A 27,667-nucleotide genomic window follows, 5' to 3' on the forward strand; every position below is an offset into this window, starting at 1 on the left:
CCCTTAAGACTGAACCCTAAATGCTGAGCCCTAAATGCTGAACCCTAAAAGCTGAACCCTTAAAGCTGAACCCAAAACCCTAAACGCTGAACCCTAAACACTGAACCCTTAACATTAAACTCTGAACCCTAAACGCTGAGCCCTAAACACTGAGCCCTAAACGCTGAGCCCTAAACGCTGAGCCCTAAACGCTGAACCCTAAACGCTGAACCCTTAAAGCTGAACCCTAAAAGCTGAACCCTAAACACTGAACCTTAAATCCTTAACGCCGAACCCTAAACCCTAAACGCTGAAGCCTAAACGCTGAACCCTAAACGCTGAGGCCTTAACGCTGAGGCCTTAACGCTGAACCCTGAACCCTAAGCGCTGAACCCTAAACACTGAACCCTTAACACTAAACCCTGAATCATAAAACCCAAAACGCTGAACCCTAAACACTGAACCCTCAACCCTAAACTCTGAAACCCAAACACTGAACCCTTAACCCTAAACTCTGAAACCCAAACACTGAACCCTTAACCCTAAACTCTGAAACCCAAACACTGAACCCTTAACCCTAAACTCTGAAACCCAAACACTGAACCCTTAACCCTAAACTCTGAAACCCAAACACTGAACCCTGAACCATAAACTCTGAAACCCAAACACTGAACCCTGAACCATAAACACTAAACACTGAACCCCAACCTCTAAAGCCTAGATGGCACCTAGATGGCGAGTACCTGGATCTCCTGCTGGTCGAACATGCGCAGCCACTCCAGGTTGACCACGTTGGCCAGCCCCTGCCTGAAGGCCAGGCAGTGGGACCTGATCTGCCTGTTGAGGCGGTAGTCAGCCACCAGGTGGATGTAGGCGATCCTGTTGGCCGTGGTCACTGGGATGTCCTTTCCCCCCGGCTTCAGCTCCACCACCTGGAGGGAGAGAATACAAAACAGCTTGAGACAATTCCTACCTGATCCCTGTTGTTAATAAAGGTGTAATCATTTCATATTTTACTAATTACATTTCAGCGAACTTCATTACATTCTGGACATCAGGTATATCACGCCAAATACAAAAACACCAAATATTATTTGTATGTATGTGTACATGATATGTGCATATAACACCAAATACAATGTTTTATGGAACAAGCGCAGCATATCGGACATTTTGAATAATTGTACATTTTTTTGAAAATTATTAAAACTTTCTAAGTGAATGTAGTGACAGGATTGAAAGGGCGCGGACAAGGTGTGTGACTTTGATATTCCATCAAAACGACACAGGGAATAAAAATAAAACATTTGATTTGTCTAACAATGCAAAGTTAAGTTGCTATTTTCGTCAGGTGGACTGAATGTCATATCGCACCGTTGTTCGCTACAACCAGATTTACAACTGCAGCTTAATATTTACCGGTGAAAGGATCATGCGGATAAATATTCATTCTTATTTGTGGATTGTCTGGTGGGAATACTATGCTGCTCAGAGAGATGAATAATACCTCTGGATGCGTTGTGTTTAAAGGTAACGATCAGATGACAGGGAGCTCGTGGTTCTGTGGATAATGACCTGGGTCGGTGCTGGCGCAGCACAACGCCGTGTGTTCCTCCAGAGGGCAAACGCTGGGCACGGCGCCGCGCCGTGTGTGCCTAATCTCCCGCTAATTGTTTTCCCTATCGTGTTTGCGCTGCGAGCGGAGCGTTTCTGTCCGTGTTTGAAGAGGAGCTAATAGGAGCGACGAAGCGCTGAGCAAACAGCTCCAGAGCTTGTCGACGTGCTGACGAGCGGCGGGCCCAGCGCCGCGCAGGTGGAACAACAGCCGCGCCGCGCTGGCCGCTCCGTGCTTTATCAGCCCGAGCTGCTCCGTCGCCACGGAAATGAATTATTAACGCCAATCGGAGGAAGCACGGAGCAGGAAGTGGAGCGCAGATAGAGGGAAGGACCAGGTCCACCGCCTCCTTAAAGGACTCGCACAGATCATTTCACTTCCTATGCGCCCCCTGAAATCTGCTCCACACAGAAAACATGGGCGTGGTCAGCGATTGAATGTCACCATGGCGACAAGTGATAAACAAAGCGCATTCTCACCGCAAGCTAACGTCACTCATGTTAAAATGATTTATTCTATTGATTAACACATTTGCATATTTCTTCTTTTTTGAAAGAATAGTTTTTTTAACTGATTACTTCACTTCATCGCTTGTTTTTTGGGACGCTTTGGCGATGTTGTTCTAGTGACGTTCACACTGATAAAGCAGTTCAGTTGTCACTCAATCTCAAATAGCGTTGTTCCGACACGCCATCGACACAGCCTTAACTTCTGGATCGGCTATCGGCGAGTCGATGCACTGATCCGATATCACGTCAATTATCACGTGACAATCGTTACTTTGAAGAACGGAGACTGAAGCCGGAGCTTCCTCCACTGAATCAACACAGTTCACAACAGAAAGCCAGTCACATAAAGCGACACTACACTGTCACAAACATTAACACAAAGTGCAACACTGTGCTGTGACAACAGTGCCACACCTACATGTAAATTACATTACATTTAGTCATTTAGCAGACGCTTTTATCCAAAGCGACTTACAATTGTTCAAACACCGACGGACGCAGCCATCAGGAGCAATTAGGGGTTAAGTGTCTTGCTCAAGGACACTACAGCATGCTAGCAGGAGGAGCCTGGGATCGAACCAGCAACCTTTAGATCACTAGACCACCAGCTCTACCGCCTGAGCTACCATCCCCCCATCCCCCCATGTATTTTGTTTGTAAGTTGCAGTCACACTACTGTAATACTTTTACTGTACAATCTAAAATGTCTTATTTTATTAAATTGTGGCTGCACTTTAACCGTTTTTTTTTTTGAGGAATTGTTATTTTTTCCTAGATTTATTTATTTATGTTCTTTTTCAGTTATGACTGTCAAAATAGATAATAAAATAAACTTCTATGGCATTCATTCTCTATGTTCATGTTTTCAAAGGTTTTAAGCTGAGCCAGGCCGGACAACAATGATAGCAATCACATCCATACAATGTTAGAAGTAAAAGGGCTGTAAAAGAATAATTATATATATATTTTTTTATTATTATGCATTGATATCGGTACTCATATCAGGCGATACACAAGTCGAGGTGTAGAGTCACCAGTCACCTGGGCCTCCCCCAGGTCGTTGTTGACCACGGTGAAGTTGAGGCCGAGCTCCTCCACGTCCTCCTGGTAGCTCTTGAGGAACAGCAGGTTGCGGTACATCTCCGGGTCCAGGGAGCACAGGTGGTGGATGTCCACCTCGGCGCTGGTCCCCAGAATCTTGGAGAGGAAGAAGCTGGCGAAGGGAAGCTCCACCAGCATGTTCTCATACAGCGCCTGAGGAGGAAGCGCCGAGGAGAAGATACACTTTAAGAACGGGATAATTCATCCTCTGTATTCAAGCTCAGTCCCTTAAAGTCCCATTCAAGGGATCCCTGTCTGTCTGTCCGTCTGTCCGTCTGTCCCTCGATTATCTCGACAGCCGTTCATCCGATCTTCTTCACACTGTGGTGCGTGTGTCGCTGGGGACCCAAGGATGTGCAGTGTCCAATTTGGTGCAATTTTGACCGGCAACACGTGTAATAATGATAATAATAATAATAAACTTCCCAAACACAAAATAAGGAACACGTCCTCTTATGTTTCTTCAACAATGACAATTCATGAGATTGGTGAGATTATTTACGTCTTTTTTTTTTTTTTTTTTTTTTTCAAGGGGTTATTTTTGCCAAGTAAACAAACTACACCATTTTAATAAAAAGTAAGTAGACACGGCACCATCTGTCCATATAAAGTATATTAAATATGGAAAAGGAGAGAAGTTTGAAATGTTTGGCAGGCCCACAACAGCCAGTCAGTCGATCCTGAGGCGACACGCCCACAAACGCCAGAGGCACAGAAGCCCCCCCGCCCCCGTCGCCAGCGGTGTGACCCTAGAATTAAAAAGTCTTCCATTTTGAACGGACATGTACCAGTAAATGTAATATTACACAACAAGAGAAGGCATTGTGTGAGTAAAGAGTGGAAGGATATTTGCACTATACCGGAAACCAGCAGTACTGGAGATTGTTTGCTGCGCCGGTTACAGCACACGTTACCCAAGATTAAAACCTGGATTTCCAGAGAAGTGATGAGAACCCTGAGCAGAGCAGCAAGCAGCAGGGCCTCAAACTTTCTAAATGCCGATCCTCACCTTGACCCGCGGGCCCATTAAGAAGCAGAGGCGGGCAGGTGACTCATAAACGCTAAAGCTAATGTACTGAATAGAGGGAAAAAAAGAGCCTGCGGCGGGCATTAAAATATACAGGTCCGTATAAATGATAGCGCTAAAACCCCTCCGCACATCAGCTAAATGGATTATAAATCCAAGGCATTTCCATAATGCATGCATCTTAAACACACAAGACAGCATAAATCAGGGCTATTTTCTAAACACAGGTTAATTGCACAACTTCAAACACTGTCTATTTTTTATGCAAAATAATCCACTTAGCATTTCTCTGGTGGCCGCTCCACAGTTGGGACCATATGCGCGGCGTGGCCCCTTGGAACCTATCAATAACGCTGTGCCGGGAAGAGGCAGCGCCCGCTCAACAGCCGCAGCCCTATTTTTTCCGATGCCACTCACTTTATTTATGAGTGTTTATTGCCAGAAATTGTGCCAAAATGACTTGGGCTGGGAGGAATTCATTAGGGGCGCTCAGTCTTTTTAATATAAGTGAGTGCAGCCACGGCAGGGCAATTAAAGCGGATCACAGCCCCATCAGGTGCAGGGAACGCCAGCAACACTTCAGGTGCGTTCTGTTCCACGCCAGATAAATTCACAAATTTACAACATTAAGAATCAATAAAATTCTAATGCCTTTCAAAACACACCGCTATCAATCAGGGGCGCAAACTTTGGCGACCTCCAGGGGAACCATCGGCCTTACGGGCACAGAGGAAGATGAACGGACTTCACCTCAACTTTAGTTGCAAATGTTCCACCTGGAACTTCAACAGCCAGCGAATCTGATCAAACGCTTCGCAGACAGGAAGCAGGACGCACGTGTCTTGACACTCTGACAATTCTATAGTTTCAATGTATTGATTGGAAAATGTTTTGAAGTCATGCGACCAATTCCTTCAAATTAAACACCGCCGTAGTCATAAATAAATTCAAATGTTGAATCGCTGTGTGTAATTTTTTTCTGACGCAATCAAAGGCTGGCAGCAATTCTCCAATTCGGGATATAATGTCACAATATATTTGATGTGGAATTGTACCGTGAGCGGCATCATCAATATCGGATTGTAGTTGATATAGAATGGAAACCTATGGGTATCGAAATGTAATTCAGTTCTAAGTTCCTGCTCATTACCCCGTCCTCGTTAACCACAGTAACTGTGAATGCAGAGGTAAATACTTCCTGTCATGTACTATCCAGTACACCGTGTACTATCCAGTACACCGTGTACTATCCAGTCTATGGAATCAGTAGATCCCAGTCTCGTGGTTTCGTCTGGCTTTGGAGAGGACAGATCTAACGCTAATAGACATTAAACGTTAATATTTCCCAATTTAAAAAGTCATCACATGCAGCTTTAAGGTGAGAGCACCACGCAGTGTCCGGCCTCCGCCTCCGTCTCCGTTTGGGCTTTAAATCTTCCCGCCTGTCAGGGGGGGGAGGACAAGTGAGGAAGAGCAATGAAGGCCTCCCTTCTGACGCTCAATCCCATTTGGGTGAGTAGCCTGGACGAGCCACTCCCGCCTGTAATTCATCACCCCCGCAACAATGGCACGCCTCGGACATTCATTAGCAATATTAATCTCCCGCGTGATGCAATCCCAATCTATATAAACGCCTGCCTCCCTCCGGGCAATAATGGCACTAAACAAATATCAATATACCCCTCAACCGGCCACTCAAACACCCATATTTATGGCGAAAGAGGAACTTAAGGTAGGGTTAATTGAAAGTCAAATTCAAATTAATTTCCCGTCGCCTAATTGCCTGAACCATTAGCTGTGGAGAGCCCGGTCAGGGGATCCGGAATGGGGGGGGGGGGCATGGCATTTCTCACCAAGGAGAGAATTCAGAGGATGAGGAGGAGTTACGACGCTCTGATAAGTGCACTGGATCATCTCGGGCCGAGCGGGAGGGACTGCGATGCTCTGGACTGTAAAACAGATCAAAATGCTATTACCGCCTGCTTTGGACGCTTATTTATGCCCCGTCCAAGCGCGCCGGCTGATTTAGCGCCGGCCAAATGCAACCGCTACACAAACAGGACGCAGGAATCATCGGCTAATGGAAGGCCTAATTGAGAGGCCGCCGCTTGTCACCGGGCGATCCTTCTCCCTCCCCGGCGCGAGGAAAGCATCTCGGTAAACAATCGCGGGCACATGCATTAAGGATGATTTAAAAACAGTAGGCTCCGATAAACAGCTGCCGTCGAAGAAGCGACGGACAAACAATGGCGTCAACAGATTACGTACGGGGATCGTTAAGAAAACCCAGCGCTGTCAAAGTTCACGTCCGGGGCCCTTTTGCCATTATTTACCTTTTATTTGTTTTGGGGAACAGATGAACCCCTGATCTTATAAAACCTTGTGTCATTAAGGACGGCCGACCGCTCGGCGTCCCGGCAAACAGGCAGAAAAAGCCTCCGCCAGGAAGTTAATGCAGCACTGAATATGTAGAGCAGCACAGAGAGCCATGGATCCAGATTGATCCAGATCAATACGGACTGATGTATTGATCCTCCAACAGGACATTGAAGTCGGTTTCTAAATAGTCAGCTAATTGGGGGGTGGTCTGAATGGTTTGATCTAAACCTTAATATAATTAACTAACGGCTAAATGTAAAAAAAAATAAACAACCTGATTAGGGCTGTCGAAGAGTCGAATCATCAGTCCATTTTTTTTTACCAGTGTTTAAAACAATAACTGGATAAAACAGATATAATCTTCCAAAATGCACAGGGATAACATCTAAATGGGGAATCATAAATATATTTTTATATGTGTGAATGGAACACAGCTCTCCCTGCGCCCCATTCCTCCAAATAAATCAAGCAAAAACAGTGTGGGGGCGGGGCACGACCCGTAGACTCCTTAAGATTATTTCTCCACATGACGCATGGAGAGGGGGCGGTCGGTGAGAGAGCGCCCGCCACGCACGGCTTCCTTCCGTGAGGGGACGTTAAATAATACAGCCTCCATCTAAAATAAAAACACACCGTTCTGGCACCAAAGCAACCCTAGAGAGGCGAGACTCACCTTCCCCAGGATCCGGCCCAGGAAGTAGTAGTGTCTGGCGAACGAGTCCCCCACCAGCATCTCGGCAGTGGGACTGGGGTACAGCAGGCCCTCGTTGGTGGTCTTGAAGAAGCCCTGGTTGGGGTTGAAGCCCGACTTGAGCAGCTCGTTGAGGAACTCCCGAAAGATCCCGCCGCCGTCGATGCCCGCCTCGTCCAGACCGTGGGCGTTCAGCAGGTGGACCCGGGTCCTCTTCTTCAGGTCGGGCTCTGAGGGAAGCGACGTGGCGTGAGGCGTGGTCGGACCAGGACTCACCCGCCGCGGATCGCGTGGGAGCGCGTAGTAGATGTTATAGCAACCAGAACCAGAGGGGACTTAGGACGTTATCGATCCCTGTCACAAGGTTCTAACAACGATCTAAATCCTTTGTTATGTCTCTCATTATGTGTTTCACATTTTACACTGATGGACGTATTTCAGATTCACAGTAAAGACGGACACAGGGTCAGTCAGGACGATGGCATAAAGCTGCGCCACATTCATTCACTCATTTTATTTTGTCTGTTTCTTGTTTTTCTCGTGTTTGTTTTTGTTAGAGTTCATCTATTACGTGCTCTTCATTGATTCTCGTCTTTTTTTTTTTTTTTTTTTTTCCCTCCTTGCACCGATCTGATGTTTTTGCCAAGGCATCTACCTCCTTCGTAGGAGCCAAATAAATAACAACTCGTCCGGGATATTAAAAAAAAAAGAAAAAAAAGAAGAGACAGCGATGTCGACCGAGGTTTTACGGTGAGGAGCAGGGAAGGGGGCATCACCACCGCCGAAATATTCACATTTAACAGAATGCCGGGAAAACTCATTCTATGAAAGCCACTTTGTACAACTTAGTGCTTTTTTCAAGGAAAGCTGCGGCGGGGGCCGTGACGGACGGGGCTCCAGGGTGAAGGAAGTGACAGGAAAGGGCCCTTTGTCTCGGGGCAGATTTGGAGATTTAATGAAGAGACAGTGAGTCCAGCATGGGGATAAACAACAGATGGTGCTTTTATCGTCCAATAAAGCTGATGGGCGCGGTGGGCTGTGAATCCATCTCCTCTCACTCCTCTGATCAGCGTGGCCCTCTGCCCGAGCGCGGGGGCCGTCCCGCAGAAATCACCTTTCACCGGAGCCGGCGGGGCGCTCGGAAACACGCTCAAACTTACATCACGTAAAGCGGCTTTATTCAACTGGCGGCGCGCGGGCCAAACTTGGGCCACGCATTGCGGCAGAGCGGCCCTTTGGATACATTTCAAGGTTGTCAATGAACCGTGGTTACGTTAATTTGATAAATACAACGAGAAACAGAGAGCTATAGGTTCCAACAACCACATGACATTTAAGAATATTCTCTGGAAATGTGTTCATTCATTTACGTCAATTATTTTGTGGTGCTTTGGTTTGCTGAAGATGACTTGAAGAATATGAAGGTGGTTTTGCTTCTTTTTCTGGTTCAAAGGGACACCTTTGAGGAAATTCCTGTTGTACAGTTGTTATAGTTTAAAGTGGTTCTGAATGTAGTAGCTACCTTTAAAACTAAGATTGTTTTTATTTTTTTTTGGAAAAGTTGATGTCAACGTTCTGCTCAGAAGATTGTTTTCCAGTTAAGTTCCTTGTAAATAATACTTGGAACCGTGCCAAATGATGATGATAATCCATATATAGAAATATCTATACATTTACGTGGTTTGCCAATTTTTGTTATTTATTTGAAAGAGTCAATAACCAGGATAATATTCACCTTGTAGTTATAGTCACAAGCGTTAACGCTGGACACTAAATGACTTGCATATCACATGAATAATTAATGAGTGCTGACATATTCAATCAGCACGTTGTTTTTACAGTGTAATGAACAGGTTATGAAGCCGCTCTACGGTATCATATTTTATGCTATTTTTAATGAGCGCACATAAAAGCAGCTTCAGAACCCGTGCGTTTCAAACCGTTTGGCTGCGGAGTTCACACCCACGAGGCGAGTAAGTCGACAAGTTGCCGTTCAATCCCATTAACGGGGTCGTATTCATCCCGGCTGTGATTGACAGCTGAGCGTCGGAGAGGCTTCTGACCTTCAGGTGAACCAGCCAAGGTCACGGGCATCCGTCTGATTCACTCCATAGAAAATACATTTCTCCGTATTTAGGCACAACCTCAGAACGGCGGCTCAATCAGTGTTAACAGCGCCCTCAATCATTAGATTTATTTTATCTGCTGTTTTATGTGTCATTACTCATTTTAGCCTATTGGTGATTTTAAGGACTTTATAGCTGTATATGTTGTTTTGCTTTTGATATTCTATTTGACTGATTAAGAACCATTGATCAGTTAATCAATGATACTTGACTTTTGTTTTGGAATTTTACCACAACGCTGCAATTCATCTCTGCTGGTGATTCTTTCTACAGATAGAGAAAAAAGAACCTGAAAAGGGACAAACTGTCCGTATTTCTTGTCATTTTCGGTGATTTCTGCATCTGGCTGGATATTTCCCAGCTCTGCGGCGTATTCAAATCCCGCTGCACGAGAGGCTGTGTTTCAGCGTAATTAATCTGCGGCGCCGGCGATAAATCACGGCGGCCATAACTTACAGACACATAAATGATACGCGTCACGTCTAAGGCATCCTACTACTTATTTTAATCATACCGCCCCACAAAAGTGCCCTTTTAAATCCACACACAAAGAGAGGTGAGTTAAAATAATTGATTCCTCTTTTATGCGCTCAATTATAATCACAATTACGCTTTACCGAAATCCAATAGTCTGAGGGAGGTGAGAGGTAACCTTCATCCTGAACGCAGCGTGGCCTCCTCTGCCTCCCTGCCGGGATCTTACTGAGAGCAGCCAGAGTTTCAAGCTGTGGTGCTGTTTTCACCTCAAATCTGATCATTACAACCTGATTAGGGAAGATCGAATGTCTGCATGAGACATGGGGGAGGCAGCGGGGCTGGACGATACATCAGCATAATATTGATATCGATATAATAAAATATGAATATTGTGATATTAGACTTGATATCACCGAAGATACCCGTTTGGTTTGTGCAAAGTCAGTTTCTAGTCAGTAGGTTGGTGGGTCGACCAAATGATATTAAATAATGTCTCAAAAATTAAATATTAATTAAAAAAAAATCGTATTAAACAGCTAGATATCAAAAATAGAAAACCTGTATTAGCAGGTTTTTTTTTCCCATTTAATATATGATTTTTTTTTAAATAAGCAATATAAACTTAGAAAAGAAAAGATTTGATCGATTCTGAAGAAAAAGAAAAAGAAGAAAAAATTTAAAGCTTGACTTTCGGCACTCCCAGTCAACACCAGCTAAAGTTAAAAATAAATAAAAAATATATATATAAAAAAAATTTCCTTGGACCTTTATCCCTGTTCACTGGTGCTAAGTGTGTAAAACCTCTGGTAATTACCGTTTTCAGGAGAGAGCTTGTCGTAGGCGTCCTCGTAGATGTAGTTGCGTCTGATGGTGACGTTGATGCCGTCGGGGAACGGTCCGCTGCCCTGGATGTCCCGCTTATCTGCGAAGATCAGCCTCTGGAAGATCTGCCGGCAAACAGCGGATGCCAACAAAACCCCTTTAAGGAATCTCCATCTTACACAGCCGCACACAGTAAAGAGCATTAAAACACTGGGTGGTGACGTGGTACCTTGACCCGCTCCTCAAAGGGAACCACGAAGGGGAGCTCCGTCAGGATGGCCAGGTGTCGCTCCTCAGACACCGACAGCGGAGGAGGCTCCAAGCCCACTGCCAACACAACATGGCCGCCGTTACGTCTCTCATACCACCAACACACCGCAAGACATTCAGAAGACTTGTCCAGACCAGGCAACGTGCAGCGTCACACACTTAAAGACTTGTTTCTAAAAAGGATGGAGAGCGCAGGGATTCCAGCTCACACTGAAGGAGCCGAGACTTTATACTTTATAAACACAAATAAAAGAGATAGTTAATAATGTTGACATTTATTTCCCTTGTTTAGGTTCATTTTTCTTGTTGATCTTCTAGGTTTATATTTATTGATCATCATTAGGTTTATTGTATATTTGCCAATTTATTTTATTGTTGGTTTATTTTTAGGCTTCATTTTCTGGTTTACTGATTTTTTTTTACTTCTTAATTGTTAGGTTTATTGTATATGACCAAATGATCTCTACTCGTTCATTTTGAGGTTTATTGCATATTGCAATTTTCTTTTTGCTATTCTTCTTTTTATACAATCCATCTCAAACTGATCACTGACCAACTGGTCAAATGGTCCCTCCATGGAAAACCCTGATTTATTTGAACCTAAACCTTATTTTTCGATACATAGTAAAACAGGGCAGCCATGACCCTTGTTCCTCAATAACTTCATTGACCCCACAGCGTTGAAGGTATTCTATCTTTTCAATACTGGATCAATTTAAAAGATTCTGATGCCGATTACTCAGGTTGATTCCCAATGACTCAAAAACAGAGATTTCCTGACACTTCCCTCGAGACCTGGAGAGACTTAACTCTCTCGTCCTGTGGCGTAAGCTGGGCTCTTTGTTTGTTTTCCTCTCCCAAATCCCAAAGATGTTAAACATCTTAACTGGATTCGAACAAAATTCTTTTGTCTTTTGCGTTTCAAGCTTTTCGGACACTTTTCCCTTCCTCCCGTATTCTCTGACCGGTGGGATTGGAGTAGGAGCCTTGGATCAGAACGATCTAAAAAATAATTAATTTCTGTCACAACTATTAACTCGTTATAGATGATTGAATTCTGACGAAAAGCCATTTTCAAGACGGCTGAACTATTGACTCTGACTGCTCGCGGTGATTAGCGGCCTGTAAACAGAGCGTCTAGACCGTCTGCCACTTTGTGAGCTCAGCTAACACAACAGCAGCGTTAATGTTCAACCTGACGCTCTGAGGAGCTTCACACCTGAACAATGACGCCCCATCCAGCCCATAATACCACGTGGAAACACAGTCCGGCGGCAGAGCAGGTGAACACACACACACACAGACACAACGGTGGGAGATAACCAGAGTTCCAAAATGTACCAAGAATGAAGAAGAAAGACGCCGTGGAAGACAATGAAGAACTGACTTATTAAAGATGGGGAGGCAAGGAAACCAGGTTGTAGAAACCAGTTCACCCTGGCACCAACACTAATCCCGACAAATTCAGTTAAAACATGAAGGAGATGTGTGATGTCGAAGACCCTGCGTGTTTGTTATTCTCGGTTGATTTTTGAACAAAAGCAGGTGACACCTTCGCAAAGTTTCAAATCAAAATAATCTCGCTCTCCCAGTGTCCGTTTCCAGTTCCAGTATCAGAACATTTTTGGAAACGCTTGAGATAGAAAAGCTACTCTCCGTGTCCGTTCCTCAATCCATTTGGAAAAAGTCCTATCGGTGCTGAGGTTACTCGACCGTTTTCCTCAAGTTTAATACGACCACAGTCACAAACTTATTGAAATATTACAATTCTAAATCCGTTCCGGGAAATATTTTCATGATAAGACTTCAGATGGTGGAACAGCAGTTCTTATTGTGTATAAAACGTCAACACATCGATACGGAATCACATCGTGAGCCGTCTCCTTGATATCACACTGAATCGATATTGAACCGAATTGTGAGATTCAGCCCTGAACCACACCCCTCAATTTCCCGATTGGAGGAGGAAACAGGAAGTGGGACCGTCTGCAGGAGGCTCAGAACACCTCACCTTCAGGACGGCCATTAAAAACAGCTCCATCGTTCCTTCACTTTAATTAGCTGCCCTCCGCCCACCCGGCTGGATCCATTAAGGAGACGTTTGCTTTGTGTTTAACTCCAGCGCTCGACCGTTTAGTCCACGAGGAGCGAGAAACTGCCACAACAGCTAAAAGGCTCTCTCCGTCTGCGTGCTCCACTTTCACCACAGCTCAATTATTCTGCCCAATTTGTCAATCCGATCCGTATCCTCCCCATCAGCCCGCCATCCTGCGGGAGAAATACGGGGCCTCGCAGAACTCGATACGCCGCTCGTTCATCAGCTGGCAGCCCGGCCATTTAAGGAAATGAGAAGAGAACAGGGAAACGGGCCTCGGCGGGTCCGTTCACACTCACTGGATTTATTCTGCCCGAGCTGGAATGAGACGCTCATTGTTCTCAGCTGCTTTCACACCAGGGAGTAAAAGCTCCTGCAGGTCGCCATATTACATTATATTATATGATATTATATTCCCTTCGGACTTTCAGCACGACATTTGGTAAATTTCATACAAATGAGGCATTGGATCTATAAAAAAAATAATATATATATATATATAAAAATCGATATTTCTTGGGTGTTGTGAGGGATTGCACTTTTTTTTTGCCCCAATGGGGCAAACCAAACAAACAAAATACCTTTTACTTACTTCCTGTTTGTAGCTCCTGACTTCCTGTTTGTAGTCTCATACTTCCTGTTTGTAGTCTAACTTCTCGTGTCTAGTCTCTTGTTTCAAGTCTCTTACTTCCTGTTTGTAGTCTCCTACTTCCTGTTTGTAGTCTCACTTCTCGTTTCTAGCCTCTTGCTTCCTGTTTCTAGACCCTTGCTTCCTGTTTCTAGACCCTTACTTCCTGTTTCTAGACCCTTACTTCCTGTTTCTAGACCCTTACTTCCTGTTTCTAGACACTTACTTCCTGTTACTAGTCCCCTACTTGGTGTCTCTAGTCTTCTAAAAGGATCAAGTTGTTTTCAGTCTTAAATGTTTGCCCCATGGGCGTGCATGGAAGCCCAGTGAGAAGCTGCAGCTTTGATATCTTCTATGAACTTCTATAAATGATCAAACTAACACTGTAAGGAGAGCTGGCTTGAAGATTACAACACTGAACCTTAAATGGAGAACCGGGGGGACGTGGAGTAGTGAAACCTAACAGCTGCTGTTCAAATTTTAACAATACCTGATGTGTGTCTAAAGACTGAGATCCAATATTTACAATCTTTTGCAAATCAGCAGCATTCCTGCCGATGATTAAATAACTAGAATTTCTAAATAATAGCTTAGTGCTGATTATTCCTGCAACTGATAAAAGGTCACGCAGCTACAAAAGAAAAACACTTTTAAAGGCCAGTTAAAACGTGATGACATGCAGTCAAACTGATGGAATAATGATTCACAGGAAAAGAACGCTGATACGGAAGTGAACAATTCAAACGCTCGGTAAATATCACGTCCTGGGTCATTTTAACTCACTTCTTTAAAATTACAGGAATTTGGTCGCCTTCCAAAGGCACCTTTTTTTTTAAAGCTTGTGTTTGTTTTCAAGCCTGGTCAAAGCATCCTGTTTAACCAACTCAACATGTTCAGTTAACCACAGGAAGTCCAGGTTCTGAACGCCACAACCTACGTACTGACCTCCATAAAGCCTACTGCTTAAAAACACCCAGTTACATACGATGGTTCAGACTAACCAACGGGCAGACTACTTGTCCGCTACTACTACTACCACCACCACTACTACCACCACCACCACCACCACTACTACTACCACCACCACTAGTACTACACTACTACCACTCCTACTACCACCACACTACCACTACCACCACCACCAGTACTACACTACCACCACCGCAACTACCACCACTACAAAACTACTACCACCACTTCTACTAAACTACTACTACCACTACTAAACTACTACGACCACTACTAAACTACTACGACCACCACTAATACTACCACTACTACTATTTCGTGCAACACTCAAAACACACGTTTTCAGCAGTTCGTCAGCCCGAGGGAGGACAACACCACGCTGTCCTCACTCTCTCTCTATTCTAAATACTGTACTTACATTTGTCATTTTTATTGTATTATATTTAAGATGAAGAAGCATTTGACTAATTGACGCTAGATGAGAACAGTACCTAACTGTTCCGACTTAGATATAAATTAGACTTACAGACTTAAAAACAGAACTCGTTCGTAACCCGGGGACTGCCTGTACTTTAAAGTAACAAAATAGTCCTTTTATTATATATTAAAACTCAGTCCACGGTTCCCTCGATAGGAGACAGGGCGCGGGGCGTGGGGCCCCCTGCTCCCTCTCCCTGTAGGGACCAGATGTGCTCGGCCTGGCAGATGTGCTCGCACGCGCCAGTCAGAGGGTGAACCAGAGCCTGGGAAAACCCTGTGATAACAGGGAGGACCGGCCCCTCTCACCCGCGCCGCCGGGGAGACGGAGCGGCTACATTTTGTATGAGCATTATTACTGGACATTTTGACCGGCAGGTTTATAATGTAGGTCTTTTTTTTTTTTTTAACCAAGCAAGAAAAAAAAAAAAAAAAAAAAAAGGTAATTCCCGAGCCAAACATCAAGGAAGTGACGTGACAGGCAGGTGGGAATGAAAGCGGTGCCATTCCCCATAGTCAGTGTACCATCAAAATGATTCTGAAGCTGTTATTTTAAAGGTAAAAAAAACCAGTGTTGCTTTAATCTGTTTGTATTTAGTTCTTGGAAAAAGCAGAACACGCCATTTGTTTTACCGTCGAGGGTGGACTGCAGAGGTCCGATACGTCCCAACCTTCTGGTCCTCCAGACGTGGCGGGCTGAGGGAACGTACAGCTGGGTCACCTGCACAATCAATCCACCAATCAATCAATCAACTGGACTTAACACTAAAAGGCTAAATTTAACATTCGCTGACACTGCGTTGCTAGGAAACACTTCAAAGCTTAACGACTAAATGTTGACAACAAAAACAAACATAAAATGCACATTTTGACCAAGATGTTACTTTTCCTCAACCAGGGGAAGAGTTCAAAAGAGAAGAAAGGCAAACTGAAGACCTTTTCAGGACAAATTTTAACGAAATCTAAGAGAAAATAGGGATTTCAGGTAAGTTTAGAGGGCAGAGTTCAGTATTAGTTCAAAACAGTCAGAACAGTAAATGAACTGAATCAGTCTATGACAAAAACTAAATACAGACAAAATTAGGACTTAGGGTTAGACCCAGTGTTTGTGAAACAGTTTTGAAGCAGGGGTTCTCAAACTATGGGTCCCGACCCCTCGGGGGGGGGGGGTCGCCAAATGTTTTCTGGGTGACGCCAGATGAATTTCTGAACATGCACAAAAAAAGAAAAAAAAGGAATAATAATACTTATTGAATAATTTTTCAAAAATAAAAATATTTTTTCAGAAATAGTTCTCTCAGTTAAATGATTCAGTAGATGCACGAAGAACCTTTCAGTAGGCCACATTCTCCATAAGGGAGAGAGCGCGCGAGCGACTTCGGGATCTCTGGACCTGTTCCAAGAGGAAGGTTTGGAGCTGCACGGAGCGTCCCTGTCACCAAAGCAGCTCCCCCTCCCCCACCTGTCCCCCGGCAGCGCAGGACAGGAGAGGCCACTTTGCTGTCAGAAAAGATGCTGCTGCGCCGACTCGCCACAGCACACACGGGAATAAGTGTCGAAATGACGAAAATATATTTCAATTTACAAGCTCCAACTGTCCAACATGCGGGACTGCCCCGCACAAATGGTGATGACGGCACGAACGTGGCACGAACGAACGGGGACTATTTTCAAGCGATATGGACGACGCCGGGTTGGAAAGTTAAATAACAGCTCAGGAAATATGTTAAATATATCAAAAACCATAGCGGCACGAATGGCAATAATTGTATTCAAACTCTAATCACGTGGGGTGCCAACTCCACAGGGGTTTGAATCAGGGCTCGTGCAACGCAGTTTAACCGAACGCAATTTTTCAAATCGCAACGGCTGCGATTGGGGGAGCGTCGCTGAGCGAGCTTGCGTTGCACGAGCCAGAACAGTGTGTTTTTACTTGACTTCACGTCTCCTCATGGAACGACAGAGAAACGATTGTTTCAAGCGAACGTCCCACTGAGACCAGTGGGCAGGACCCCGGGCCACGGTGCGCTGCTTTAAAAAGATTTTTTATTTTATTTTTTTTACTTTTTTTAACTTAATGAGCATAGAGCCGCCCCCAAGCATGCGCTGCGGCGCTCTGTGTGTGTGGACGTATGCGCGCGACATTTTTTAATCAAAAACCACATTTCTGCCGAAACACTGCATATTTTTCAGATTCAACCCTTACAAGGCTTGAAGTGAAATCAATGAGTCAATATTCTACTGTGATTGAAGATTTTTGTATTGAATATTTCAATAAAGATGTGTTATTCATATCAACTCGTGCATCAATTCATCTCATTTCATCATAACACATGGGCGTGGTCGACAGGAAAGAGCAATTGACATGTTGACTGTATCCAGTGTTGTGTTGGTCATAGTACAGAATGATTTATTGCTTGTTTTAGTGAATAATACAGAAGATGAAGGAGGAACAAAAAAATAAATCAATAACATTACATACTAAATCGCAATATTGGTAAAAAAAAATACCAATTTGATTATTTTCCCAAATGGCTCAGCCCTTGTTCCTATGTGTACTTAACCATGCTGCTGTTAGATCGTACATCGGCGAGTCGGAATGACGGGGTCGGGAGACCCTTTGACCCTTTTTTTTTTTTAAGGGGTCGCCAGCCAGAAAGTTTGAGAACCCCTGTTTCAAAGGACCTGCAGAGACCCTGTAAACCAAGTGTCGTATTGGGAATAACACTAAGAAAGATGAAATACCTTTCACACAAGTACAGGCCTTAGTCTGCTCCCTTCTACAAACGTGAATTTTGATGTCAAAGAAATAGTCGTCTCCTGTCCTGAAATGACCATTGGACTCCACTGTGTCCCTAAGCTCTGTTTTCCATAAGGACTGATTTTTATTTTACACTGAGCAGCTTTTTAAACTTGTACTAATAAGGATAAGTGGGAATCGTCATTCCTCAACAAGGCCAAAGAGTGAGTCATTTTATTAAGACGTGACCGGGTTTAATACGGGGGGGGGGGGCAGACGGACAGAGAGAAAGACAGTGAAACAGCGAGGGAGGGAGACAGAGGGGGAGACGACTCCAGACCTTATCTGCTCTGATGTTGATCTCCTTGGAGAGCCAGTGACCTCCAGGACAGAAAGGTCGTCTGATGTCCCGAGCCTTGACCATCTTCACCAGGTTGGTGATCACCTGCGCGCGCGCACACACACACACACACACACACACACACACACACACACACACACACACATCTCAGAGTGGGGGTGTGTGTAAACGGGCGTTCCATCCTTGAGAGGAACAGCATTTTCTAAGTTCAGCCATGACGGCGTCCTTTACGGGTCGTATAAAAGAACAGCGCCCTGCAGGGGGAGGGGGGGGCAAGCACCAGAGCACACGCCCGGGTACCTGTGGTTCCTGGCAGGACCGTGGAGGGGTTACTTCCAACCAAAGTATGAAATGCGTAGATTATATATTGAAGATGTCCGAGTTGCCGGCCAGACAGTTTCAGCCCCCAACGGATGCGGTCGGTGACGTCTGGTCGTGTTTGTTATTCATAGCGAACACGCCTTTGTTATTTTTCCACACTCGTCTTCGCACGCAACATCATTCTGGGAAATGAGTTTTCGAGCCGATTGCTTTGTTTCGCGACTCTACGTTATTTGGCAAAATTCATATTTGAAGGTGTATGATTTACACGTTACATTCCACCAAAATAAATACTTTTGACAGGAGCAAATAGTTCCTGTTGGAATCCCACACCCAACTCAGAGCCAAACCGACTCTGACTCTGGTTCATGGTGCTGGAAGTCGCCGGTCGCCCGCTCACCAAACAAACCGAACAAACGAAGAGTCTGAGAAACAATTTACCCGGTGACTCGTCAAGAACCGATCTCAGCCTCATCGCACCTGACACAGGGTCGTCCACCTGCGATCGGGTCGCCCGCTCTGAACGGGGCCCACACTGCGGCCCTCCCTCCATCCGGACGGATCGACCGGTCCCCTCATGTGGCGGAGGCGCCCGGCGGCCATGACGGTCACAGATCTTCGGTTCCCACGTAACAAGCGAACCGGGTCGTCCCAATCGAAGCGTTCCTTCTCCAAAGCACCTCGTTCTGCCCACTTTCACAATCAATCTCCGGCAATCACGCGAGTCGACGGGAGTCGGCAATAACAGCGAGTGCAGGACGCAGTAAAAGGCGCGTGGGGGTGGGTGGGGTGGGGGGTGACTGGGTGAATGAATAAGCATTCCTTAATTAGCCCATCGGGTTAAGTGCGAGCCTTAATGGGCCTTTCCCAAACTCCGGCGTGACACGGCTCTCCAAACACAGCCAAGAAGAACGTTCCATTAGCAATATTAATACGAGCTTAGTTGATCATTTTCATTCAATTAACTTCTTTCAATTAAACGGATAGTCGGACAATGGAAGTGATGGAGGAGAGCGAGGGACGGCCGGTGACACCGGCTAAACATTAGCGCGCCGGGGGTCAGCGGCGCTAAACCGACTGTAAATCCCGGCGTTCAATTTGGAAAGTGCGTTCCTGCCGCCGCCCGCCACTTTGAAGGGTCGTTCCGGAAAACGGGAGCAGATCCTTTATTTTTTAAAAAGCCTGAGGGCGATATCCTCACCCGTCGCCATGGAGACGCGTCAGAGAGAGAGGGACGCAAAGTCACAGATTGTTAAGAGTAGAAGGGGGTACAGCGAAAGAGGGGGAGAGAGAGAGAGAGAGACAGCTTTCCTTATAATGATTACATTCTTTGTTTAATCTTCCGTATATTGTATTAATTATTAGTGGTCCATTCTGTTAGGAATGGACCCCTAATAATGTTGGACCCCTGTTGTTATTGTTCGGAATTTTATCATTATACTCTGAATTTTTCGGCCTGGAAGCGTCCGGAGCAGATTGATTGCTGCCCGCTACAGATGCAGTTTAGGTGTCGTTAGAACCGGGACGTCGCAGACATCTTGTGGTTCAAGTTTCACCAACACTGAGCCACATAAGGAGCAGAAAATAGTGAAAAACTGAGAAAATTTGACTGGAACTAGCCAACTGTTATGCTTCACGACCTTGGAAAACTTTGGATGAGGTGATGGAACGAGATGAGATTTAGCGTAAGACGCTCTGTGACATCATCATCCAACTTGCTGTGAATGTGCAGGTTGTGGTCCGTCGCTGTGGTGGTGTTTTTTTTCCTGAGGTAACCACCATATATATTTTCGACTGCAACATTTTAATTTTCAGTTTTGTTTTTTGTTTTCTACCTGCTTTGAAAATAATAGCCTTTTCGATTTGAATTGAAATTGAGAGAGAGAGACAGACAGACAGACAGAGAGGAGTCTGAGCCTCGTTTCCTCTTAGTAAACACTGATGTTGTCTGTACACACACCCAGCGGCTCTACCTCACACCGTCATGGACCATTTACTCGTAAAAGTATTCTTTTGTTAATTTTATGAAAGTTGTGATGACATGTCTACCCTTACACTCAGAAGGAAACATGTAAATCTAACCCTAAATCTAAGATCAATGTGAGGTGCAGTAAAACAGTTTCTTTAACGCTGCATGAACCATCTGTTTCTGAAAGCAACTTGTGAGATGATACATCATAACTATATTATCAACATTAGTTATTACATTATATGTGACACAGTTTATGCACAGATATTGTTTCACATGGATGTAAACTGTACAATTTCCGTTTTTTCACAAAATGCGAGTTATCGCTATAGATGTTTGTTGAACATTGACACATTTTTTGTTAATCATTAGGTTAAATGTATATTGCCATTTTTGGTTCACTTTTAGCTTGATTCCATATTGTTTCTATTTTTCTATATTATTTTATCTTTATTATACATAGCAACATTTTTGCTGCTTTTTATTAAATAGTTTATCGTATTCCATCAAATTTATGAAAATAAATTTGAAATCTTTTAGATTTATTAATCTATTATCATTGCCTATTGTTTTGATGTGATGCTAACCACTACCGTGCAACACTTCCAGCCAGTGTACGACCGTGTACAACCCAGTACACCAAGTCCCACCTTGAAGAGCTGCACCCAGCGCTTTTGCTCCGCCTGGATCCTGTGCTGCACCTCGGCGTTGGTCTTGACGCCCACGCTGCGGAAGGCGGCCATGTACTCCTCGCGGTGCTCCGTCTTGGTCTCGGGGTACGCCAGCTTGATGATGCCCAGGCAGGCGTCGCGCAGGCAGCGTGACAGCGTGACCAGCTCCGCCAGCGTGAAGGGCATCATGGACGACTGGCCGCCGCCTACTGGGGAAGCAACACAACACACCAGTTCGTCTGGTTTCTGGCTTCCATTAAACGGCGCATAATGAACCTTCAAAAGGGAGACTCCAATTTCTGTGGCAGGATTAATATTTCGATACTTCAGACTTCATCCTCGTTCCAAAATTAGCTGGATTTAAAAACACAATTTTGTTTTTATATTTTCAGATGTATCTCTTAAATAACTCAGCTTTTGAGATACCGGAAGGTCTTATTTCCCTAATTTCACAGGAGCTAGGCTAGCTGATCCCCTCTGCAGCACTGTACTGGGCTAACACAGTTAGCATGCAGAACGGGCGCGTCGCTTCAAGACTAATGGTCATTGATGGCACACCAAAATACACATCACTAATCAATCATCTCAAATCAAACACAGAGTAAAGCAGGGGTCTCAAACCAAAGTACCTGGGGGCCACTGGCCAGGCTGTCTTCTCCTGGGGGGGCAGCATTGAACGTCAAGGGAAAAACAAATCTTTTTACACCACGCATTAGTGAACTGCCTAATAATACGTGTGTTAAAAATACTATAGACACATAACCACAAAAAAAACAAAACTTTTTTATATTCTCTTTTATATATTCTGAAAACCTTCAGTGAAATTGCGTGGATTGATTCATCGTTGTGATTTTCAAATTCATTTGCAGGACACATTACACCATATATTATACATATCAAGCAGGCCGCACTAAGCTGTCCTGGATGTGGCACCCAGGCCGATGGTTTGAGACCCCTGCAGTGTAGTCTATTAAAAGGATCTTTTGAAGGTAGACAGCTGTATCTTACTCACTAGAGGCCACGTGAAGCCATTCACCAAATAGATCAAATACATGAAAACACCACCAATAAAAGGTGCTGCTGGACACCAACCTTCCAGCTCGTGGCCGAAGAACTCGCTGTCGTGCACGGAGATGAGCGAGTGGCTGAAGAGGGAACTGAACAGGTAGAACAGAGGGATGATGCGGTTCGAGTCGTCCAGAGACATGGGAGAGCCTCGGGACATCACCTGCAGCAGCGGCACCATGGAGCTGAACAGGAAGTACAGCGTTAAAACCAGGAAGCACGGCGTTCGCACCAGGAGCCACAGCGTTCGCACCAGGAGCCACAGCGTTCGCACCAGGAGCCACAGCGTTCGCACCAGGAGCCACAGCGTTTCGCACCAGCAGCCACAGCGTTTCGCACCAGGAGCCACAGCGTTCACACCACGAAGCACAGCGTTCACACCACGAAGCACAGCGTTCACACCACGAAGCACAGCGTTCACACCACGAAGCACAGCGTTCACACCAGGAAGCACAGCGTTCACACCAGGAAGCACAGCGTTCACACCAGGAAGCACAGCGTTCACACCACGAAGAACAGCATTCACATCACGAAGAACAGCGTTCACGCCAGGAGCCACAGCGTTCACACCAGGAAGCACAGCGTTCACACCAGGAAGCACAATGTTCACACCAGGAAGTACATTGCTCAAACTAGGAAGTACATTGTTCAAACCAGGAAGCACAATGTTCAAACCGGAAAGAACAATGTTCAAACAGGAAAGCACAATGTACAAACCAGGAAGTTCAGTCTCCAAACAGGAAGTACAGTGCAAACTAACTCACCCCGTGATCATCTTGGTGGTCATGGATGCGATGAGGTGCCACAGATGTCTCAGGAAGCGGGCGTTGAAAGCCAAACTGTACAGGAGCCTGCAGGGAACAAAGGGAAGAAATAACATTTTGAACACTTATTTTAAGGAGCCCCGTGGGCGTCGTCAACCAGGAGCAGCTAATTCAATCACATTAAATTAATCTGATTGCCGCAGCGTGGATGTGTAAACCTCCTGCTCTACCGCTGTTAACTGGGCCCAGTTAACCGGGGGACTCGCGTAAGAGTGGGCAGGGGTAAATAACCCTGTTAACCAGCCTACCCCCTCCCCCACCCACAGGAATTTCCTGGGCCTTTATCTCCCGTTTAATACCTTGAGCACACCGAAAAGAAAAAAAAAATTAAAGGAGCCATTAAGCTTTATTTAGGCGAGCACCTTCCATTAGTAAACTGCTTGTTGGCCGGGACAGCGGCCGCGGGTCGTAAACGGCCCCCTGGCTTCCTGCTGGAGCCCCATTTAACTTAATGGCCCCGACTAGAGGACAATGGAGGAGGCGGGAGGCCGGGCGCGACCCCTAAACACCCACCCACCCCCACATGCCCGCCCGCCCGCCCGCCCACACACACACACACACACACACACACACACACAGACACACACACACACACACACACACACACACACACACACACACACACACACACACACACACACTTATTCCAGATTCATGTATTATCTCAATTGATTTATTAATTTCAATTTGATGAGATTAAGTCTCTGGATCAATCAGCTTTTCTTGTTTGTTTGCTTGATTTCTCTGCTTTTTCATTGTTCTTGTTCATCCTTGGTTTTCACTCGTTGTCCATCAGAAGGTTGTTCTAATAGCCAATTTTTATTGTTTATTTTTATTGTACATCCAATATTTTTTCTATCATCGAGCTAATCCCTAGCTTTACTGTATATTGCCAGTTTTTCAGGCAATCCTCAGGTTTATTGCTTATTAATTCTTATTATATTATTATTACCTATTTTGATGTGAACTGCTGTGACACTAGAATTTCCCTCTGGGGATCAACGAAGTATCTATCCGCCTATCCATCCATCCATCTCTCCGCCCGCCCGTCCGTCCATCTATCCATCAATCTGTCCATCCGTCAATCCGTCCATCCATCCGTCCGTCCGTCCGTCCGTCCATCAATCCATCTGTCCGTCCATCTATATTGTTAGATCTGATTCAGTCTGTCTCGTCAGGGAGATAGTGAAACTAGGATTCAGTCATGACTGGACATTCTCTGACGTCTTGGAAATTAAACTATTCATCATTTTTCTGTGGTCCCCGAAGACCAAGACCCAACATCATCAGTCCAACACTGTATAGAACGTGAGACGCAGCGATGTCTCCAAGTCATTAAACTACTGTAAATACATCTTGTCGGGCTGTCACTCACGTTCCATTTTAGCTGCTAATTTACAACTGAATTCTCCCTTTTGTTTGTTTATTTCAGTTTTTGTTGATTTTCAGATCACAGTATCAGCCTGCGATGGTGAAAAATAAAACCTATTTACTGACATTACACATGGAGACAATTCCACTTTCTATTCGTCGCCACCTTTCCGACATTGGGTTAAAATCCTCCTTAAATTCTGATGGATGGATTCAGATTCAGTTCCTTAAAAAGGAACTGTTGCACAAAAGGATGGCGAGCTGATCCACTAATTGCGGTGATCAGGTGATTACGTAATAATTGTCATGACGTGTGACGGCCCTGCTGGCATGAGAACTACCACAGAGTAAACATCCAGTCAGGAATCTGTTTGTTTTGAACCATTTCCCTAACGAGGGCAGAGAACAGAGCCCAGCGCTGCAGGGTCTCGAACCCTCGGCACGACCCGGAGGCTCACACCGAGGTGCGAGGCCTCATTGTTCAGTGTGTGTGTGTGTGTGTGTGTGTGTGTGTGTGTGTGTGTGTTTAGGGCGAGTTCACGCACTGTGGAACCCTGATTGTGTCGCTTTTCACACAGAGGGCTCACAGCAGACGACGATAACGCGGTAAGAAAGCTGCTGCCTTTTACAGGACAAGGAGGGATTCCCTTCACCGCCCGCTCACTATTCCACCCTTCATCACTTTTTTTCATTCATCATTGTGTGTAATTTAACACCCCATCAAATCACAAAACACGGGTCCCGAGTGTCAATTCAAAACTTCACATTTTGTCCTCATGAGAGGATAATAAAAAAAAAAAAAAGCTCTGGTTTCAGACTTTAAATCAGGGGTTTCAAACCAGCGGCAAAAATTATATTATCTTGTTAAAATTGGCCAAAAATCTGAAAACTGAATTTAAGACACTTTATGCACATTAATGTGCTAAATATGTTCAGAATATATTAAAAACAATAAAAATTGGAATATAAAGAAGATGTTTTAATTATTAAATGTTATTAGACATCATTATGCATTTCACTAACGCAATAAATAAAAATGTTCGTTTTTCTCCTCTTGATGTTTGTCTGATATTTGGGGCTGTTGAATTGAAAGTTAATTGTATTTGTTGTTCCTGTGATATGCAGAATGCATATTATCAATTCCTGCAATTTTAGTGCAATTGTTTAATTGTTATATTGACAAATGAAACAACCAAAATATGTCACATATCTTCATCAAGATATTGACAAAAATGGCTGATTCCCTCATCAGTCATGGCGCTCAAGAGTTTCCGAGCGACGCTGGTCCGTCGTCACTCACACATCCTGTCAAGCGGGGAGCAGAGAGAGACACGAGCCATTTAACGAGGCTTGAGGAATGGTTTTCTGGGAGCCGCGACCATCTGTCGGCCCGTGGGCGGAGCAGTTTGTCAGGGGGGCGGAGCCGAACACTGGGGGGCGTGGCCTCATGCTCCAGCGTCTAACAAGCCATGTGGGCATTTGATGGAAATGCGAAACAAAGACCTGAACGCCGGCTGACAGTGATTTACGGCGCGTGAGGACCCAAACCTCCATTTCAATCATGAAATGAACCGCTAATAAACAAAGTAAAGACATCAAAACGGTGGGTGTGCGCGCACGTGTGTGCGTGTGCAAGGGACAATGAATAACGCCCACATCATTTAATTTTGGACCGGACGAATCTGCCTTTCAGCAGAAAAATGAGCGGCGACGTTAAAGGGACACTTCAGTTCCACATGATAACTGTGTTAGCGCATTGCATGGCTGCACTGGGATCCAACTAGTGTAGCTCCTGTCAAATTAGGGAAACACACATTCCAGTGTCTCAGCTGAGTTATTTAAGACAAAGTACGCATTAAAGTGTAGGTGAAAATGAGATTATTATTTTATCATTATTATTTTTTAAATACAGCTACTTTTAGAACTATAAAACGCTAATTTCCCCCCAAAACGGTTTCCCTTCAAGGTTTCCATTTCTACCAACACACACACACACACACACACACACACACACACACACACACACACACACACACACACACACACACACACACACACACACACACACACACACACACAATGTTCAAATCATCACAGCCGTTATCTCGTGTCAACCCTAAAAATGGCAGCAAGCAGCCAAAAGCAAATGGAGGCAGCGGAGCTCGTCTGCGGCCACTTCCACAGCCGTTAGCAACGCAGCGCTACAGCGACTCAAACCAAACCATCAAAGTCACATTAGCGCAAACAGCCACCGCTTAGCACCGGCGCTGGAGCCGCTCCGCACACAGGGCGGCACAGCCGGTAACCACTGGAGAAAATAACTATTGAGTTTAAAATGGTTACTCCAGTATTTTGGCAAGTTGTTTCCTCGTCTTTCTTCACCCAGATTCTACCAGAAGGTCGACGCCTATTTCATCCCTGTGTTATCCAGAATGCTAACGGTGTTAGCTCAATGCATGGATACAGAGGGGATCGGCGAGCCTAGCTCTCAGGAAATTTCCCCAAAAACCTTTAAGGTGTGTGAAATATGATGAATATGAATTGAAATATGAATAGGAGTTCTACTAAACATTATTATTTTTGCCTGCACAAATGATTTTGCTGAGTTTTGCTAAAAAAAACAAAAAAACATGTAATTCTTCATGAACAACTCGACTCTTAGCTAGAAGTACTGTGTCACGTGGGTTTTACCAACTTAATATTTTAGAAAGAAAATAGTTATATTTTTCGATCATCTTATAAAACCCTATAAAATAAAATAACATGGCGTTTCATGACGCAGATATTCTCACTTTACAATTATAAAAATAACAACTTGTTCAACTGGTCGACGGTGAAGGAACACGTCGTTCTGCAGTAACATACTGACTGAAGCTCTGTTAATATCACATGGTAGGTTGGTAAAAGTTACATTTTCCATAAAGAAAGGTAACTTACTTTTAGTTATTTCTTACAGTAGTGTAGATATTTATTAGCGGCGGGTGCCGCCGGTCAGCTGGGCGGCCGGGCGGCCGTCCTGTGTCTCAGCACCGTAAATCACAGCGAGATGCAATTTGTTCCCCTTCGCCTCTTGTAAAGCTATCCCGTCCACTCCCGCAGCGATTCATCTTCCTCAGCGAGCTAATTATTTTGTACAGATATCCGATAATGACGGCGGGCGAAGGGCAGGATTTACGATAA

The 27,667-nt window shown here is 44.8% G+C and overlaps 1 protein-coding gene across 1 annotated transcript in view; it reads right to left on the reverse strand.

Moving 5' to 3' along the window:
- Positions 1 to 27,667, reverse strand: part of ube3c (ubiquitin protein ligase E3C) — a 42,465-nt gene that overhangs the window by 6,116 nt on the left and 8,682 nt on the right. The window contains exons 12-21 of the mRNA XM_080020058.1: positions 23,057 to 23,143; positions 22,320 to 22,477; positions 21,207 to 21,436; positions 18,246 to 18,350; positions 15,799 to 15,886; positions 10,956 to 11,053; positions 10,719 to 10,851; positions 7,284 to 7,531; positions 3,145 to 3,357; positions 723 to 911 (exon numbers count right to left, since the gene is read on the reverse strand). Of these exons, the coding sequence (XP_079876184.1) occupies positions 723 to 911; positions 3,145 to 3,357; positions 7,284 to 7,531; positions 10,719 to 10,851; positions 10,956 to 11,053; positions 15,799 to 15,886; positions 18,246 to 18,350; positions 21,207 to 21,436; positions 22,320 to 22,477; positions 23,057 to 23,143 (1,549 nt within the window). The remainder of the gene's footprint in view (positions 1 to 722; positions 912 to 3,144; positions 3,358 to 7,283; positions 7,532 to 10,718; positions 10,852 to 10,955; positions 11,054 to 15,798; positions 15,887 to 18,245; positions 18,351 to 21,206; positions 21,437 to 22,319; positions 22,478 to 23,056; positions 23,144 to 27,667) is intronic.

Source organism: Zeus faber, assembly GCF_960531495.2.
Source record: "Zeus faber genome assembly, chromosome: 19".
Taxonomy (NCBI): domain Eukaryota; kingdom Metazoa; phylum Chordata; class Actinopteri; order Zeiformes; family Zeidae; genus Zeus; species Zeus faber.